At 40.2% G+C, this 19,479-nt stretch overlaps 1 protein-coding gene across 2 annotated transcripts; it reads right to left on the bottom strand.

Moving 5' to 3' along the window:
• Positions 1-1,064: 1,064 nt before the first annotated feature.
• Positions 1,065-19,054, bottom strand: fra10ac1 (FRA10A associated CGG repeat 1). Of its 2 annotated transcripts, none has more exons than XM_030755197.1 (14): positions 18,980-19,054; positions 16,708-16,787; positions 16,439-16,531; positions 16,110-16,155; positions 15,864-15,940; positions 15,591-15,674; positions 15,325-15,409; positions 14,479-14,524; positions 6,669-6,782; positions 4,618-4,660; positions 4,047-4,180; positions 3,361-3,411; positions 1,817-1,901; positions 1,065-1,253 (listed from the first exon to the last, which is right to left on the bottom strand). In XM_030755197.1, the coding sequence occupies exons 1-14, from the start codon at positions 18,995-18,997 to the stop codon at positions 1,211-1,213; spliced, it is 999 nt and encodes a 332-aa protein (XP_030611057.1). In that variant the 5' UTR covers positions 18,998-19,054; the 3' UTR covers positions 1,065-1,210. The 2 variants fall into 2 exon arrangements, 1 of the variants encoding a protein (XP_030611057.1); XR_004021481.1 differs by having other exon boundaries at positions 1,202-1,253; positions 2,022-3,411.
• Between the last annotated feature and the right edge of the window lie 425 nt (positions 19,055-19,479).

Below are 19,479 nucleotides of genomic sequence, written 5' to 3'. Positions count from 1 at the left end.
ATAGACTCCCATGTTAAAATGAGCATTAAAAAGAATATTTACAACCTGGTTCAAAAATGTTTTGGGCTCTATTGATACTCTGACTAGGGTAAAGATAAAAAAATGGGACTAATTATATCAAAATTAGGCCATATTTTAGGTCCCCTGCAATGCTCAGGTCCTGTTCTACTATATAAATGTCATTTTAGCCTGTTACTAGGTGGCTATCAGGCAACAGACTAACGATAGTATTGTAACACATAATAATATTCAGTTTCTTTGGATATCAATTATTGTGGTGAAATTAAAATGATACATGTTTTTACAAGGTGCACAAATGCTAAAAATTGATCATTTTACCCCATTAGCTTGTGGTTTCTTGACAACACGATGACATCATATTATCTGATATAGATAAGAACCTTCATGGTGCTGAGCTGTAGCTGTGTGCCAAGTTTGGCTGCCTACTTCCTGATCTTTTAGGAGGAGTTCACAAGCAGATAGTTTGCATATTATAGCATTAGCTGATAAAATAGCATGACAGCAATGATAATTTTAATCATTTGACACACAGTGTGTGAGTCACATTCTAGCATTTTATCCATATGCTGCCAAGCAACAATTAGGAGGTACAGTATTTGTCTCTCTTTTCCAAACATGGTTACTTCTAGGTCCAAAAACACAATATGGTTATTGCCATAATGCTAACACTGAGGCTTTAAAACAGGACTTCACATACCATATTATGGTTGTTATAGCAGGTATAATCTGTAGCATATTATTTATCAGCATGCTTGCATCTGACACTTTTCAGTTGGTGCTAAACACAAAGTGCAGCAGAGGCTTATGGGAATATTAGTGGTTATACATTTAAATTTTGACCTGATTTTAACAGTAGCCTAATTACAGTTCATCCCAAAGCATCGTAAATTTCTGCACCAACTTTAACAGCAATCTATTTTTGTCTGGACCAAAGTTGTATTTGTAAGCTGCCATAAAAGACTATTTTCAATTTATTTCATCACATAAAAGACGCTCCCATAAGCCCTGTAGTTAAAAGAGAAGATGACAGGGACAGGCCAGGTAAACATGATGTTTATTTCATTGGCAGTAATGGAAGTCACAGTGAAATAAACCTACATACAGTCAAGAATCAAGCAGAACACCTTTAACTTTTTGTGAGACACAGAGAAGTGTAGTCACAGCAGGGATGCCGCTGATACCAGCGGATTCAAAGAAACATGTCTTCAAAGTACTCATCAAACTCCTCCTCCCTGAAGAGACACAACAAGCAGAACACAGAATTGTTAGTTCCTGTCATGCATGATAGTGACACAAACTGTTAGATGCTTCATATGGGGGACCCCAGCATAACTTGGTCAGTGTCAGTTCTCTGTACAATATAAAATGATGCTGACAACATTGATATGGAACACAAACAAATACACAGAGAGGGGCAGAAGCAAGAGGAAAACTGAAAAATATTAAACAAGGCAAACGGACCTCTGAAATGCACTTAAGCTACCCACTATCGCTGGCTTAACTGAAAGTAGAAAGGAGTCTGTGCGAATGTCAGATTTGTGAGAGGCAGTTCTTTATGTTCTCCATCATGGCTTTATTTTTACATTAAAATAACATCAGTCTCAATAATATTCATTACACAGATTATAAAACCATAACCTGCACAGCCGGTATTCCGAGTAATAAGCCATTTGCAGTCAGAGAAATGGCTCAGAAGCATGACTATCATTATCCCATTAAAGGTCGGTGGAACTTGACAGAAACCGGTTCCAGTTTTTGGGTGAGATTTAAAATAAACGTTAACTGTTAACCTCACCTCGACTTTTCCTCCACTGCAGGGGCGGGTCCTCGCCAGTGGTCGCCTTCTGATTGGTCCTCTGGCTCGTCCCCAGCTTCAGAGTCTAGTAAGAAAGTTTCAGAGAGTTGTCGGTCACACTTCCAGGAAAGACCTTTGCTCACTTGGTTTAAATGAGAGGGTTTATCTGCACAATTCAGATTTTGCATAGAGAGAACAGAAATACCTCTGTTAGAGAGGCGACAAATTAAAGAAGAAACCTTGATCTGGATGAATCTACACAGACACAGTGCTTGGCACTGATTCTCCACTCCCCCCCCCGTTAGCCCTGCGACAGACTGGCAACCTGTCCGGGGTGTACCTTTCCTCTCCCACTATGGCAGCTGGGATAAGCTCCAGCCTATCCCAACATGGCGGCTTCCACAAACCACCGCCCACTCCTATGTATTTTAAATGGATTAATTCTAAGTTTATGAGAATGCATCAATTTGTTGGCAGACATAATTACACACTAATCAATGTATATTTATGAGTACAATTTTTTTTCTTAAATAACCTCTTAAAAAAACAAACAACTGACTGTACCTTTAATTTGTCACTGAGTTTTGGTCAACCGGCTAATGTTTAGGAAGCAAACTCTAAACCTTGCGAAAAAGGAATTAGGAGTTATTCTACAAGCTCATGGCCTATTTCTCTTCACAAATTTATTCAGAGACAAGTTTTGGCAGGTTGTAGTAGATAAATATGTTATCAGCATAAGCCACTAATTATGTGATGCTATACTGGGCCAAAGCAGCATATTTTTCCATTCATTTTCCCTGGCATCAATATGAAGTTTCTAGGACACAAAGTGCTTCCCTGATATTAAAATTTCTACCCCCTCCATGAAAGCATTGCTAATACATTACACGAAACACCAGAGTCCTGAATTTAATGATCTCCCACCTTCAATAATTGCTGTGTGTGTGATGCGGAAAGAGTTTTGTGTATTGACTTGCATGCGGAACTAAGTGACATAACCTCAGAGCGCACACCTCCACCTACCAATCCATTTATCCAGCCAGACCTTGGTTGAACAAACAGAACAGGACAAGGGGGCAAAGTCATACTTCACTTCACGCTGCTTCCAGGAAAAGCAAAAAATAAAGGTAATGAAGTACGGAGACAAAAAGCCTGCTGAGAAAAAAAAAAAAAAACTGACCTGCTGTCGGTCTATAGCATTAACTACAGGGCTTATGGGAGTGTCAGGGTGTTCTCACTCCACAAGTTTGGAGGAGAGTCACAGCTCAGAGCTCTGACCAAGGAGATCATGAACTCAGATTCAAACAGCTCGAAAAAAAAAAAAGTATGGAATCGTATGGCACGAAAGCAGCTATTTGGGTTAAAGCAGCCCTTCATCAAACATACACAGTACCAGTCAAAAGTTGGGACACATCTCTCCCTGGCTCTGCCCAGCTCATGCAGGTCACCTTTCTTAATCTCAAAATACCAAGTTTCACTAGAAAGGTTGAGGCATGTGCATCTCTGCATCTGCATCTAGGCGCATCAGAACATCATGACATTACCTTTATCCGTGTTTTGCAACTCCTCTGAGCTACTGGAAGAGGTGGAGCCATCTATAGAAAAACAGACAGAGCGGCCATGATCAGACTCACATCAGATTGCAAATATTTGAGTTCATTAAGGCCTCTGCTGACCTTTATGAACTCTTGAAAAAATACTACGTGCATGATTTGCCACACTGACTGCACCACCTATGGGTGTAGTACTTCAGGCTTAATGTGGGGGGGTTGTTGCACAAACAGTTTAGTGAGGGAAAAGGACAGAACAAATTATAGCATTTTGAATGCTTGGAGCCCTTATGATAAAAAAAATGGAGGTTATTACCAAAAAAAAAAGCCCTAAATGTCAAAGACATAAGAAAAATTGTCATTACATAATTTCCAAGAGCATGATGTAAACAAGGTCGCAAAAGATTTTTTTTCCCATCTTATTACAGTCTTAAAGGAAAGTTTATGAGAGGAGAGGAGAGGAGAGGAGAGGAGAGGAGAGGAGAGGAGAGGAGAGGAGAGGAGAGGAGAGGAGAGGAAAGGAGAGGAGAGGAGAGGAGAGGAGAGGAGAGGAGAGGAGAGGAGAGGAGAGGAAAGGAGAGGAGAGGAGAGGAGAGGAGAGGAGAGGAGAGGAGAGGAGAGGAGAGGAGAGGAGAGGAGAGGAGAGGAGAGGAGAGGAGAGGAGAGGAGAGGAGTTTTACCTCTGTGTTTTTTGTGTTTGTGCTTCTTAGAATGTGAAGATGATTTCTTTTTCTTCTTTGTTTTTTCTTTCGGTGGCTTCTGGTTCTCCTCCGACAGCATTTTAGACTTTGTTTTTGCTTTCACCTCCTTCCTCCTGAACAGAATCACAAATTGAACCAAACCGTCAGCCAACTCACCGCTTCAGACGCCACTACGTGGAACCCTTTATACTGACTAAACTGTGGCCAAGGCTTTAAAAAGGAACAAACCAAATAATTAATTAATTTGGTATCAGAAATCTAACACATCTCAGTGGATACTGCCATCCATCAGCAGCTATACACTATAATACATACAGCTGCTTCCTGATTCAAAAAACTATGATTAAAATCATGATACTCTGGTAAGGTCAAACAAGAGACATGAATCATATTCTAAATTCTAAACCTCTGCATGCCACAAAATAACGCATGCTGACTGTCCATGGTGACCTGCCCTACTTTTAGCAGACAAGTGTACTCTCAAACATCAGTCTTCATGGGCAAACAGAGCTACATTTCCATGTAAAAGGCGAAATGAAAGTTGGCTTACTTGTGATGGTAGTTGAGTTTGAAAGAGCATTCAGGGCAAAGTCCTAAAACAGAAACAACATGACATATTCACAACCAGCCTGCCTATTGTAGCAGTAAAACTAGATTCACTGTGACTTGTGTTAGTCCTAGCACTTTTTGTAACAGCTTCTTTGGAATGAAACATGCAAAGGAGGCAAGTGTTTCAGCTGCTGGATGTGCAGTATTTAGTGGTTCGAAATCACGCTTCTATCGAACACCATTGCAGTACCACAAAGCGTACGCTGAGGAAACATATTCATATGCAGTGATGTGTCTTTAAAAGTCAAAAGTATCGAGCCACCCTTCATTTCCTTAAATTTTAACTTTCTTTCAAAGTTTTTCTTTGGACATTGGCTGTTTTTTCACCCATTTTCAGTTCAATCCTTGGACCTGACCATTTTAGAGGAATGTTTTCTTTGTTTGTTGAACCACCTAGCACGGACCTCTGAATCATTCGTGCATAAAAAAGGCATCTAATTCAAGGGATGAACCATAACAGACTGAGCAAAGAACCAATTTTAAATTGTATTTTTACGCAATTTTTTTACAATCAGCCTATCGCAAAAACACGTAAATTATTTCCATTTCTTTTATGTGAATCTATGAAAAATGCTAGAAATAACACAGTTTGACAGGCATAAAACAGTATTTTTGCACCAACAGGGTGATTCCCAAAGAGCTATTAGCTGAAACCTGGCATATCTGAGCATGCTGTGTAGTGTGTCCTTAAAAAATTTGAGGAAACTGGACAAATAGGCAAAAACCAGCAAAGACCTGACACAGGACCTGAGAAATACATCTGACCCTTCAGCTGATTCATGTAAAACTGGGAGAAAAGGCTGAGATATTGCAAATTACACAAGAACTGGGCTGAAAATCAGTGGCAACAGGTCTGATGGAGTGATGAATCCAAATTTGAAATGTTTGGTTTAAATCAATGGCAGTACGTAGCTCAGGAGACAGCCCCAACAGTGAGTGTCTACAGCCATCTGTAAAACACGGCAGAGTTTTACAGATGGCTCCATGTCATGGTTTGGAGTTGAGGTTCATTGCATTTGATGGAATAATTAATGGACAAAAGTACCATCAGATCCACCATGCAATACCATCTGAAAAACATCCAATTGGCAATAGCTTCATTTTTCAGTATGGTGAGGATCATCAAGTTATGGATTGGCCTCCCCAGAGCTCGAGCCTCAACATTATTGGAGCAGTGTGGGATCATCTTGACAGAGAATAAAACAACATCCAAAGCTTTGAATGTCCTTCAAGAAGCCTGGAGAACTATTCCTGAAGACGACTTAAAGAAATGACAAGAGAGCTGCCGAAGACAGTTCAGGTGTTGAAGAATAAAGGTGGTCACACCAAATATTGACTTTCAAGCTTATTGGAATTGTACAGAGTCTGTTTTTGTCTTATATACTATACATTTTCCAGTTTTCCACTTATTCCACTTATTTCCAATTTTTGTAGCAAAACATAAAGAGGGGTTTGCTTAAGACTTTTGCACAGTAATGTTTAACAGTACTGCACATATGCCTGAAAGACTGAAAGAACCCAGTGAAACTCCTATTTTACTCTCTAAAGAACAAAAAGAATTATTCATTATAACTGCTCATGAACCAATGCAACATCCTCCTTATGTATTACATTTTTCCAGTAAAGCATACCCTGCTCATGCACCAGGGGTGCCAAGTCATGTTTCATTACTGTTTAAACATTAGGGACTGTCAAAATATTGCATTAAAAATTAGCACAAATTGGGATTTATTTTTTTTTTGGTGAAGAGAAATAATATACTGCGATGTGACCTGTAAAACCAGCTTGTTAAAAGAGTCATTCATTTCCTGCTTAACTGACTTCACTATGACTGGTTGGTCCTCCAGTTACTGTAATTATTTTCAGCAGTATGATACCTGAAGGGGGGATTATTATGATTAAGGTCATAGATAGGGACCATTCGCTGGGCCACAGCCAAACATTTTGCAAAGAATGAGAATAGAAAATGAACTTTTTTTTTTTTACTCTTACTCAGTTTGACCAGTGCGTTTCTCTTCTCCCCATGCTCCACGTAAGCAAAATTCACCTCCCAGCTTTTTAGGCCTTCCTCCTTCTCACAACGTTTGTTTCCACACTGAAACTGACCTGGAAAAAAAAAACAGTGCACATGTTATACAAATCCAAATATTTCATAAATTTACACTCATGTCCTTTTTTTTTTTAGAACTCTTGTTAACACCAATTCATGCAGCAGACAAGTGAAGAAATGCATTCTTTATTGATAATTGGTGAGGGCTCAAACAAGCCACAAAACAGCTTATGATGAATGTTTGTGTGTATTAAGAAATTTTATTTGCAAAAGAAATAAAGAGCAAAGAATAAAAAAGATTTATTCCAGGAGTGCAAGAAACAGACTAAAAATCTCCAAACAGATTCTGTCAGGCAACCTTCAAACCCTGCTGCTCTCCTTTACCCACCACAGTCTATCTCCACACCCCTTCCCCCTTATCCCCTTTCTACTTCTCATCTCTCTTTCTTCACCTTGTCTCATCCCTTCAGGCCTCCCTGCAGCCACTGCACAGGCTGCCTGTTATCCCCAGAGGAGCTTAAGGTGGCACTGATCTGGTCTCCGGGGTTCCTCCAGATTGTAGCAGAGGGAGCGAAAGCTTCAGAGAAGTCCAGTCTTGGCATGAATTCCTAACTCCATGAGAGGAAAGTGATGCCTGCCCTCACCTGGAAAGGATTACGACTCTGTACACATTCAGGTGAGATGACGCAGGTGTCATGGCCTCAAGCCACTTGAGACACAGGCCAGACTTTCTCTTCACATGCTTTATGAGATTAAGATCCCATGACGTCAGCTAAAAAAAAAAAAAAAAAAAAAAAAGACACTAATGGCTACAGCCCAGATGAGGCTACCCGAGTTTACTCAAAGGACAACAGCAGCTAAATTTTATTGTAATCCAAGATACTCTAGACCAAAGTGAGTGAAAAGATGAACCAATATTCAATCTAGAGCCCCATCATTAGAATGGCTGAATGTTTCACTGGCTGCTGCACCACTTCTTCATTACAGAAAAAAATGCAACTTCTGGCTCTGATGTGGTGTGTGGGAGTTGTTTCTTTTTTTATTTCCAGTATACACTTGTCACATTGTAACAAGAAGCTACATTGAAGAGATCTTAAAACGTCAAAGATTCTCAGTGGAGAACCCCTCATGTTGAAAATGTCAGCATACCCTGTTCTTTTCTTGAACTACATGGGTGTGACTTGGGTCAGGGCCATCTTCTCATCTCAGCGCCAACTTAACACCATGATTAGTGACAGATACCCAGAGACCTGGGAGAATCCTGTAGTCATCCCCATTATCAGTGACGTCATTTACAATCGCACGGGAAACTTCCCATGATGCCTGTCGCTCTCTCTCATTTGCACACACACATACACAAAATTTCAAATATATCTATCTATAACTAAAAAATTGTGCTTTGCATATAAAAAAAAAAAAAATCCAGAGCGCCCTTGAACATCATGCTGAATCCCCTTGCTCCCTTTGAGAAGCAGCTCAGTATAAAATATAAAAGGATGTGATTTATTCGAAGGTTACAACATGGAGAGTTTGAATGTGTGTAGCCCTCCAGCTACACGCAACTGTGACCCTGGGAGAGTGGAGTCAATATAAATCTGTTCCCTGGCAATTTTTTTTGACAAATAAATGTCAAAAACTAAATATAATCAAGGCCAGGAAGCAGTTTTTCACTTATTTCTGAGTTTTTAGTCCCTAGGCTCCCCCAATTTCCCACTTGAAACCTAACAACAAGTCCCTGGTACTGTATTTGGAAAAATGATTTAAAAAAAACTTGGACACAAAGAGAGTTGCTGCTTTATAAAACAAGTTTTATATACAATGATGGACTGGTCAACCGGGATAAGCGTTTAGGGAAACTCATAGATAGACAGAAGCTGTATCTGGTTTTCTGATAAAAGAAAAGAAGGATTTCCACTGAATTTTGTTGACAAGCACCAGGTATTTTCACACATCAGGTGAGCCTCACGTGCCCCCGTGAAAAAAAGCTGACATCAGGTCGGCCGAGTAAATCCTGTTAGGAGAGGAAACTCCTTTCCTCCTACGTCATTGGTTGATAATGCCACCAGCCAGAAGCCCGAGATCAAGATGGATAACTACCACAGGACAGATGGTTGCACGATTAACAGTGACTGGATGATGTCAAAGGGAGCGACCTGAGCCAGCGTGCATTCACTTTTTAGTCACTCTTGGATAACTGCCAAAAGTCCACACAATACTGTGAAATGACACATATGTCTTTTTTTTCCCCACTTCTGTCAAAGGGATTGCTATTAGACCAGACATGTCATGCTGAGTTAGAAAAAAAAAAATCCAATCCACTTTCATGTGACGCTACAACAAGGAAGCCAATTAACTTAGATTAGCACTGTCTGAAACACATATTAAGAGAGCTGAATACAGTCCCGCACCTTATTCGTGCTGCTAATTTGTCCCAGTGGTCACTGGCGATGCTGCAATAAAAAATAAATAAATAAATAAATAAAAACCCTGCAGCTAGAAAAGCACTTTGGCCAAAGACCACTGTTATGAGAAACAATTTACAAGACGCAATCAAGCACAAACAAGGACATTTATGACATTTATTGCTCTTCTTATAAGGACTTGGCAGGCAACCAGCTAAGTGAAGTCACCGAACACAGTTAATTAATAGTCTAGCACAGAGTTGCCATAAAATAACAATGCTTGTACTTTGTTTTGTTTTTAATTAATAAGATGAAGAGATTCTGTTTTTCTATGGACAGATTTTTTTAGGCGTAGCCAGGTTGTGGAGGATCTGTGCTTTGGTGGCCTCAGGATCTCACCTTTGTTCTTTGCAGATTATGTGGTTCTGTTGGCTTCATCAGGCAGTGGCCTGGAGCTCACGCTGGAGCAGCTCGAGGCCAACCGTGAAGCAGCGGGAATGAGAATAAGCACCGCCAAGTTTGAAGTCATTGCTCTCAGCTGGAAAAGGGTGGAGTGCCCGCTCCTTGTCTGGGATGAGTTTCTGCCCCAAGTGGAAGAGTTTAAGTAGCTTGAGGTCTTGTTCACAAGTGAGGGGAGTGTGGAGTGGGTGATGGGCAGATGGATTAGTGTGGTGTCGGCAGTGATGTAGGTGCTGTGCCGGTCTGTTGTGGTAAAGAGGGAGCTGAGTGTGAAAGCGAAGCTGTCGATTTACTGATTCATCTATGTTCATACCCTCATCTTTGGTTGCAACCTCTGGGCAGTGACCAGAGATCATGGATACAAGTGGCAGAAATGGGTTTCCTTTGAAGGGTGGCTGAGCTCTCCTTAGAGATAGGGTAAGCAGCTCAGTCATTCGGGGACGGCTTGGAGAAAAGCCGCTACTCTTCCATACTGAAAGGAGCCAGTTGAGGTGGTTTGGGCATCTGACTAGGATGCCTCCTGGATCCTTCCTAGGTGAGGGCAGGCCTGCATTGTCTGCATTCAAGGTTGTTTTTCCAGCCAAATATTTGTACTCTAACCCTGCCTATCCTTAGAGTTGAACACCTTCAATAAAAGTGCAGCCTGTAGAAAATATATGGTTCCCTCAGGCAGACTTTTCAAATATTAGAAATATAACTAGGAATCAGATGAATGCTTTTCTGACCACCTCTGACTCTTGATCAGATTTAGTCTGTCATCCACAATGACCTTGGGTTCAGTGCTTAGACTAAACAGCATTACAAACCACCATCAGTGCCCCTGCAAACCACAGAGAAATATTCAGATTTTGACATTTGTAAGGTGCACTCTGACACTCACACACTGAAACAATAGGAACGGAGACACTACCACCGTCCGCTGTTAGACTGGGTAACTCTGAAAGCTTTGAGCACTGTTGGATAATGAGCTTCCACTTCTCACACTTAAAATACACTCAGTTACTTCTCTGGAGCTGATGTATTTTGTCTGGCAAATGAGAGCCCAGCAGGATATACTTAGTACGTGCAAAGCCTGCCTAGAACACAGGCCGAGCTAAAGCAATCATTTAAAGCAACAGAAACGATCTTACCCCTTAAATTGGCTTGTCACTTTCATTTTATTTAAATAGAAATTGAAAGCAAACTGCCAGGATGTAATAGGATATAACATTATTTGAATTTCCTCATTTAAGGGTGGAGTAAATGCATTATATAAGCCTGACGCCCCCCCCCCCAAAAAAACCCTAAGATGGAGCAGAGGCAGGATCAAATGGTTAGATAGGTAGAACGTAGCTGAAGTTGTCCGTCTCACAAGTATGTCACTCTCCAAACACTGAATCACCGAGATTCAGCCCTTAATTCCACCAAGATTCAAACTCATCCAAGATTTTTTTAGTAGATGTATCTATGATGTGAATCTGAACATCATACCTCACATTTTTCTCAAGTTATCGCATTCACGAGATTCTGAGAAAAACTCAACCTCTGACCTATGGCGCTGACCCAATTATGGGAAATTTTTAATCGGGTGATCTAGGCATCACTGACCCACTGATTGCCGAGAGGTTGAAGGTACAACACCCTTAATTCACAGGTTCAGGGTGTTCTAATGCTTTCAAACGTAAAGCAGCCGTACAAGTCGCCTGTTGGGAGGCAACCTGTCTCCAACCAATCCCGGTTTGACTCAGTTTGAGTGCAATCACTCTCAGACAGATTGGTGGAGGTTTGTAAATAATCAGCTGGAGCCAATCTGTGCCAATGAGAACAACTCGTCTGCGACACGCGCTTACAGCCAAGAGTACAAAACAAAGCAAAAACAAACAAACAAAAAAAGGAACCAGAGCAAGTGCTCGTTGCAGTCTGACCTCATTATTTGAAACTTTGGCCATGTTTAATATCAATATGTCACCATTGTAAAACTGTCCATATGACAGAAACGATCTACATGTCAACTGGATTCCAAGTCGTGTATATTTCATAGTCAGAGGGTGAACACGAACCTCAGTGTAGATGTCCACGTGCCCTCCAATTTGTTGTGTCTGCAAGTGAGTTTAACTCCAGAAGGAACTTGGTGTCATACTATTCTACTACGGGCAGAAACAAAACTAACTATACAAACATAAATTATAACTTTGGTTTGAAAAAAAAAAAAAAAACCTCTGCAAGGTATCTTTAAGATCTGTTAATAAGAGGTATTTCTAGCTTTCTCTCATATCCATCTACAGGAATTCATGTAGAACTTTCAGAAGTATAAAGGCACCGAGATGAGAAAAAAAAAAGTTATCAGCAAGAACCAGAAGTACATTTCATTCTTCAAAAAATCTGCAGCAAGACTCCAGTGGGAGGATAACCTGTGATCCCCCCCAAACAGAAGAGAGAATGAAACCTTTTGGTACCGTGCACTCCTTGATCCAATATAACACTACGGCAATGAAAAGAAAGGTCAGTGTTCTTTGTGATCCAACCTTATTGGACGGAGACTAGTCAGCATTATCCACCAGAATGATCTGAAGTGCACAGAAAGCAGGAATGATAAGGAGATGGCTTCCAAAAAAAAAGGTATTCATGCCAGAGCAAAAGTAAAATGGCACATATGAGGTGGTACAAGATCAGTTTAATTGATGGAAAGTTTGTAAGCATCTGAGCAGTACTACACATCAGCTTGGACTAGCAACATGTAGACCAAGTGGAACTGCTGGTAATTGAACAATAAATCAAAAACTTTCATGTTGATGACTCGCCAACAGATTGCTGGCAAGATTCAAGTGTCTGTGATTGATGATGCTCTATATCAGCTTGCAAATCAAATCAAACTCATGTTATACTCAATCCATGACAAAGACTTGCACTAGTGTATTCTTCACAGTTGAATGGAGGCATCAGGTCCAACTTACAGAATTAATTTAGTATCGATTTCACTGGAGTGGGTTTAAAGTCCCATGCTCTAAACAGTACTTAAGGAATATGACTCTAGTAATTATTAATGTACACAAATCACAGCCGGGGCAGCTGAAGTGAAATGCCTCCGCCCTAATCTAATCCCACTTCCTGTAGAGTACTGCTACATGGGTTGAACTGTCAGAGTGCAAGATTACAGTTTCTTAATCCAGAACAGCATATTGGCTTAGTCAGCTTTCCCAGATACACTGTTTGTGTGTTTGTGAGGTTGTACTGGTATAAACATAATTATAATAATAATTTAAATGTTAAATGACTCTGTGTGTGTGTGTGTGTGTCTGTGTGATTATGTATGCATGTGAAGCATGCAGTTTATTAATGAGCTGTCAAGGCAGGCTACCCTTGCTGAGCAGCAGATATTGTCCTTCCAGGTAAACTTATAAATATCACTGTCACACAAAGGGAGCAGCAGACAGAGAGGTGTTGTACTAATCCAGAGCAATAATAGTAACCGTAATCATGGAAGCTCTGCCAAACTTTCAAGGTAGTCCAGTGGCAACAGGAAACTACAATGTTAGGTATCAATGGACGGATTAATCCATGGCTCCAGCCACAAGCAAGCACAAAAAGAAAATTCACATGAAAGGTCAAATAGTTTTAGATTTATGATGCCATTCTGGAAAGCCATTAAGTCAAACTAAATTGCAGCAGGCATATTTTTTTTAAAAAATAGCCTGGCATGAGGAGAGACTCCTGAGGGGAAGCGCCAATCATAGGCAATGGACTCCTGTGCAAATTGTCTTTATCTCTGTCTCCATCTAGTGGAGAAGGTTGTGAAGTGTGGGTGAGAAACTCGAGTCACGTTTATAATACTACTTATTAATTCTATAGAGATCGTCATGCTGTGCAATGTCAGAAGTTCACCAATATGTGGCTTTAGAATGCCACTGCACAAACAGAAATCAAAATATCCTGTTTTCCAATCCCTTTCTGAACCTGGACCATATGTTTTTGTTTTTTTTCACCTGTCAGCAGTATTAACACACTAGATAGAATATTATATAATAAGAATCTGGAACCATCCTCTAGAATAAATTAGTATGATCAGTGTGTAAAAGGCAACTCTTTACTCAAGAAGTATGCTTTCAGAGTTACTGTAATTTAGGCTCACTTCTTCTTTCAGCTGCTCCCTTTTCGGGGTCGCCTCCATCTCACCCTCTCTAGCATCCTCTTCTGTCACTCCCAGCCCTCTGCATGTCCTCCTTCACTACATCCATGAATCTTCTCTGAGGTACTCCTCTTTTCCTCCTGCCTAGCAGCTCCATCTTCAACATTCTTTGTCCAATATATCCATTATTATCCCTCCATTATCCCTCCTCCTCACGTGTCCAATCCATCTCAGCCTTGCCTCTCCAACTTTATCTCCAAACCGCTCCCTCTGATGTGCTCATTTCTAATCCTGTCCATTCTGGTCAGTCCCAATGAACATCTTAACATCTTCAGCTCTGTCACCTCCAGCTCAGCCTCCTGTCTTTATGTCAGTGCCACCGTCTCCAAACCATACATCATAGCAGGTCTCATTACCATCCTGTAAACCTTCTCTTTCACTCTTGCTGCTATCCTTCCATTACAAATCACCACTGTCACTCATCTCCACCCACTTCTTCTGCTTCACCTCTCTTGTGTGCTTTCCGTTGCTTTGGAGTATTTAAATTCATCCACCTTCACTACCTCTACGCCTTGCAGTTTCCCTCTCATTCACACTAAGTTACTCTGTTTTGCTTCTACTGACTCTGATTCCTCTTCTCTCCAGAGCATACCTCCACCTGCTCCCCACTCTCACAATGTCGTACTGTAATTAAGGTCACTACAGAATATAAATGTTCTCATACAAAGTGGTTGATTCAGCAACATTAGAAGAAACATACAAGCATGTAACAGGGGTATGTCATACCTTTGCCAGAAACAACTTCCTTCTCTGTCCGCCATCGAAATCCAAACTGTTGGGCACAGATTTAAAAAGAGTCATATAAATGAGCAAAGTCATATACATGAAAGTTGCTTATACAAGCTTATTAGCTTTCAAAAGCAGAAAGAATTGAATTTTTAATGATATTTATGTTTATGTTTATTACATTAGCTTGTTAATGTCAACACATTAACAAGCTAATGTGTCCTTTTGACCCGACATACTGCAGCTCGCCATTTGTATCTTTAATCGTAGGCGTATCAGAATAATTAGCGAACTAATCAGGTGCATGACTTGTTTAGTATTTATAGACTTGGACTTTTTAAATTGAATTTTTTAAATTTACCTCCAGTGCTTCCAATAAATATAGATCATTCTGGCCGTTCTGTATCGTGTGCCTGTCGGAGGTGTAAGCGTAAAAGAGATCTGGGTACAGAAAACTCATCAGCACAAATACAGAAGCATGTGTGTTGCCTTTCATCAATTTTAAAGCTTGGCCTCAGTCCAAAAAGGGTCAGTGATCACTATAGAGACAGAGTGCCAAAACAACCCCCCCCCCCCCCCCCCCCCCCCCCCAACTTTTGTCTAAAATGGGCCCACTTTTATGGAGATTAATGTGAGGAAGGAAATATTAACCTTTACACATGGCAACACTGCATGGCCAATTAGTGTAATCTTTTTGAATATTGGAGCAGGTCATGGCAGTGCTGTTTGCTGAGGCGTCTACAGGCATTGTAATGTTATCTTTATATCTGTATAGCACACCTTCTGCTGCTGTATAACTGTTTAAAAATCAGTAAGAAAAATGAATTATATTTCCATTTCGCTCACCTTGTTTTCCTTGTATCTGCTGAGGTCGGCTATGCAGTATTCTTTAAACAGCTTATCATAATACTTCTTGGCCAACTCTTTTTCCCTGGAACAGAAAGTGATGAAGAAAAATCAGTGCAAACTTCACATCATTAACTGTCAAAAGGCTCATAGTACTGTTGTTTTCAGCATTCTAAGATGCATACTTTTCAGAAGAGAACAGAATAAGTAAAAGCAAATTTATTATTAAAGCCGCCTGGGAGAGAAGGTAGCACTACGTTGATCACCATGTCATGTCCTCCTCGTCCTCATCCCTCCAGAGAAAGCGATGATTTTCACGCAGCACATCTAGGTCTGTTTTGTCCTTGCCTCTAAGGGGAATAAATGTTAAATGACAAAGTTTATGAGCATGCACAAACTGAAAAACAATTCCTACTGATATAAATTTAAATGAAATGATTAACTGGATCAAAATGGTGTATGGACATATTGTCATTATTTTGCCTAGAGTGACAGCAGCTGACTGATTCCCAGAGTCGAATGGGAGCAAGAATACTCACGCTGAGCGCTTGAAGTCAGCCATCTGTCCTCCATAGTACAGTATGTAGTCACCGACAAACTTCTTGTGCCGCTCGAACTGGAGACATCTGCTTAAGGTCATTTAGTTGTTGAATGTTAAGTTTTGCAAATGCTAACACAACCTAAAATGGCCCACCATCTTCCATTTTAATATATTAAAAATTATGTTTTATCAGTCTCTTCATGACTCACCAAAAAAGAAATTAAGGTTAATTAAGAAAGGATACAGCATTCATCGATATCAGGTGAGCTCTTCTGTTCTGTGCTTCTTCTCTGGAAAATAGATAAATAAATAATTTTAAAAAACACAGGATGCATTTTTATCTAAAAGACTAAATAAATAAATGGTGCATGACATTGAATATTCAGGAGTACAAATAATAATAGTAACTTAGAAATGCAGAAATGTAAATGTGGTTTGCAGTGAAAAAGTGATGCACCGAGAGCATTTAATCCAATTGGACTGTAAGAACTGACATTAACATTCAAATGCGCGGAACTAAAAACCATTAGCAGTTCTTAGACATGCCATTAGTCACTACCACTGCCACAGTACCTGTCCACTTCACTCGAGTGCAAGCTGCGGTGAGCCACCTTGGAGTGCCGACCTTTCTGGAACGGCTTCTGTAAGATTTCCTCCTCACGTTTCCTGTAAAAGGTGCAAATAAAAACAGAAAGCTTATGGTGGCGGATGAAGACGTCTATCCACACCAGTCTAAATGTAAGCTAACGGCAAAAAAAGTCTATTAAAAGCATTTGTGTTTATTCATATCACCATCTGTAAAGATCAATACATCTGCACTGGTGATCCCGTCTTCATTTTACCTTTTAAGGCCTCTCTCTGAGGACTCTCCCTGTCCATCTTCATCACTGAAGTCAGAGTCATAACCGCCGCCCCCATGAACCTGAGGAAACACAGGAAGTCATTTGTGAATCATATCTGATGGCCCGATGTGGCACCTACCCACACACCTGCTTGCAAAATGGGGCATATTAGATAGACATTAGACATTAGACATTAGATAGACATTTTATTTTATCTATCTCGATAGACACATTTTACTCTATCTATCTTGATAGATAGATAGATAGATAGATAGATAGATAGATAGATAGATAGATAGATAGATAGATAGATAGATAGATAGATAGATAGATGTGCATATACTGTACATCCTCACTGAGACATGTATTGCAATGTGTGACAGCAGTCTCAGCAGTCTCCTCTCCAAACGTGTCAGGTAATGACCAACCACAGACTAAACATGAAATTATGCATTAACACCTACTGCACAGTAATTACCATAGAAAGGTTATATATTTTGCATTCATAGTATGGTCAGTTTTGATCCAGGCTAAGCATTCCCTCATAATAAGTGTCTACAACAGTCATAATGATTTTATGATATTTTATTGGAAGTGAAAATGGCTTCTAGAACTGTTGGGATTTATTATAACCATAATAATTAACTCTTAGAACACAAAACATGCTTGCTGCAAACTAGTCCATGCATTCAAAGCAGTGGTAGGAAACCGTGTATGTGTGGGACTTGGATGTGTTTTCCACACTCGCTGAAATGGCAGCTCAGGTGCCTTTATAATCCCTCCAACCCCTCTTTTGGTATCTGTTTTACTCTCAGTTGGCTGAGAATAAAAGTATTCTAATTTGTTTACTGTTAGATTATTTTCTTACATTGTGGGTACAAAGCACAACCACCGACTCTTTTCTAGTCATAGTGACCACTTAATTAGCTTCTAACTACAAGTCACTTTTTAATGTACATTCATACAGCACTTTATCATCCTCATATCCATGGAAAATTTAAACTAATGAATTAATCTAACATGCATGTCTTTGGACTGCAAGCCAGAGTGCCTGAAGGAAATGCAAACTCCACACAGAAAGTCCCCAGCTAGGATTTGAACCAGGAACCTTCTTGCTCTGAGGACAGCGCTAACCGCTCCACCACTGTGTCAGTGTCAAGGCACCCTCTGACCTCTGTATGACCTCTGTTCCTTATGTGCATCATATTTGATCCCTCCTATGCTGTTTTACTATTACGCTGTTTGGAGATTATCCCATAATCCTTCAAAGACCAGCAGGTACATGTCTCTGCAGGAAGCTGGATCTAAAATTCACCTCAATAGATCCAGGTCAAATCTGACTGTGCCAAAAAGTGATGGCCTGCCAAAAAACGATTTCTGCTATTTGAACTGTTGTAAATGACTTCAAATAACTCAAACATATCACTCGTGAATGATATCAAGTCATTTTGGGACAGAAAAAAAAAACATTCCTGTCACAATGTAGAACCTGCAATCAATTTTTGGAAAACTGAATATTATATATCCTGTATTTATCCGGGTAAAAAGTCTCATTGACATTAAAAATGTGTTTTTCAAGTGAGATCTGGCCAAGAGGGCAGCAGAAATTGCAACAAATATAACATAATAGCACTATAAAGATATTTGAAGTGGCCAAAAAGTAGATACATCTTTCTTTAATATATAACCCCTTAAGAATCCCGGTTGACATCAGGTTATTTATCAAAATAAGCAAAGATATTAGACAAAAAATACACAGCGAAACATAGGCAATCACGTTTTGACACAACGCCGGAACATCCGCAATGTAGAAACAACTGTAGCACCTGTACAACAATATACTTTTGTGTGTGTGTGTGTGTGTGTGTGTGTGTGTGTGTGTGTGTGTGTGTGTGTGTGTGTGTGTGTGTGTGTGTGTATTTTGGGTCACTTTTAGGAAGTCTTCAAATGAGGATGGATGAAATAGTGAGTAAAGTCAGATATTTTGGCTACGGTAACAGGTGTGCATCGACCCTGTTGCGAATTTCATGCAGGCATGCACTTTTGCGTTGATTTCTTCGTGTTGACTGATCTGTTTTGACTAATTTGGGCTTAATCCCTGACTGTAACCAGCGAAACAGTCAGGAAGCAACACAACGTTGGCGGGTAGCACCGACAGAAGGATCTGTGAGGGCAGCTGGCTAATGACAAACACGTGACCTGTTACATATCCTCCCACCATAGTTTGCAAAAGCAGAGATGCGACTTTATCATGTATAAATAAATTGTTTACCTTTACAAGATCGTCCATGGCTTTTCCCACGAACTGAATGTTTACAAACTCAGGTCGCCGTGTGGTGACGTAGAAAGTAAGTCGCGGTACGATGACGTTGGACTACGCGGCTTATTCCTGGGAAAATCAGAAAAAAATCAAGAAAATGTCATTTATCGTGACATTGTTGTGTGATATTAAAGCTGGTTTGTTTAACACGTGTACCCAACGAAGAGGCGCCGAGAATCTAGTTTAGTGTAACTAACGATGCTTCCTTTATGTGTATCAGCCTGTTATTTCGGGAATCTACTACTTTTCTAATTGATCAGTTCATCCATCATCTAATCTATCCAATTAGCCACTTTTTAGGGGGAAAGTCTATGAAATGAATCATATATTAAAAAAAAAAAAAGGGGGGGGGGGGGGGGGGGACCATCGGGCATCGACGTTCATTTTTGAACAAATGGCCCAGTTACACGGATCAGCTGGCAATTGATTCATATCTTTCACTTCCGCTGAGG

The sequence above is a fragment of the Archocentrus centrarchus genome, chromosome 19 (assembly GCF_007364275.1).
Source record: "Archocentrus centrarchus isolate MPI-CPG fArcCen1 chromosome 19, fArcCen1, whole genome shotgun sequence".
NCBI classification, from domain to species: domain Eukaryota; kingdom Metazoa; phylum Chordata; class Actinopteri; order Cichliformes; family Cichlidae; genus Archocentrus; species Archocentrus centrarchus.
The sequence above is the reverse complement of the archived record's forward strand: the minus strand, read 5'-3'. Positions and strand labels throughout refer to the sequence as shown.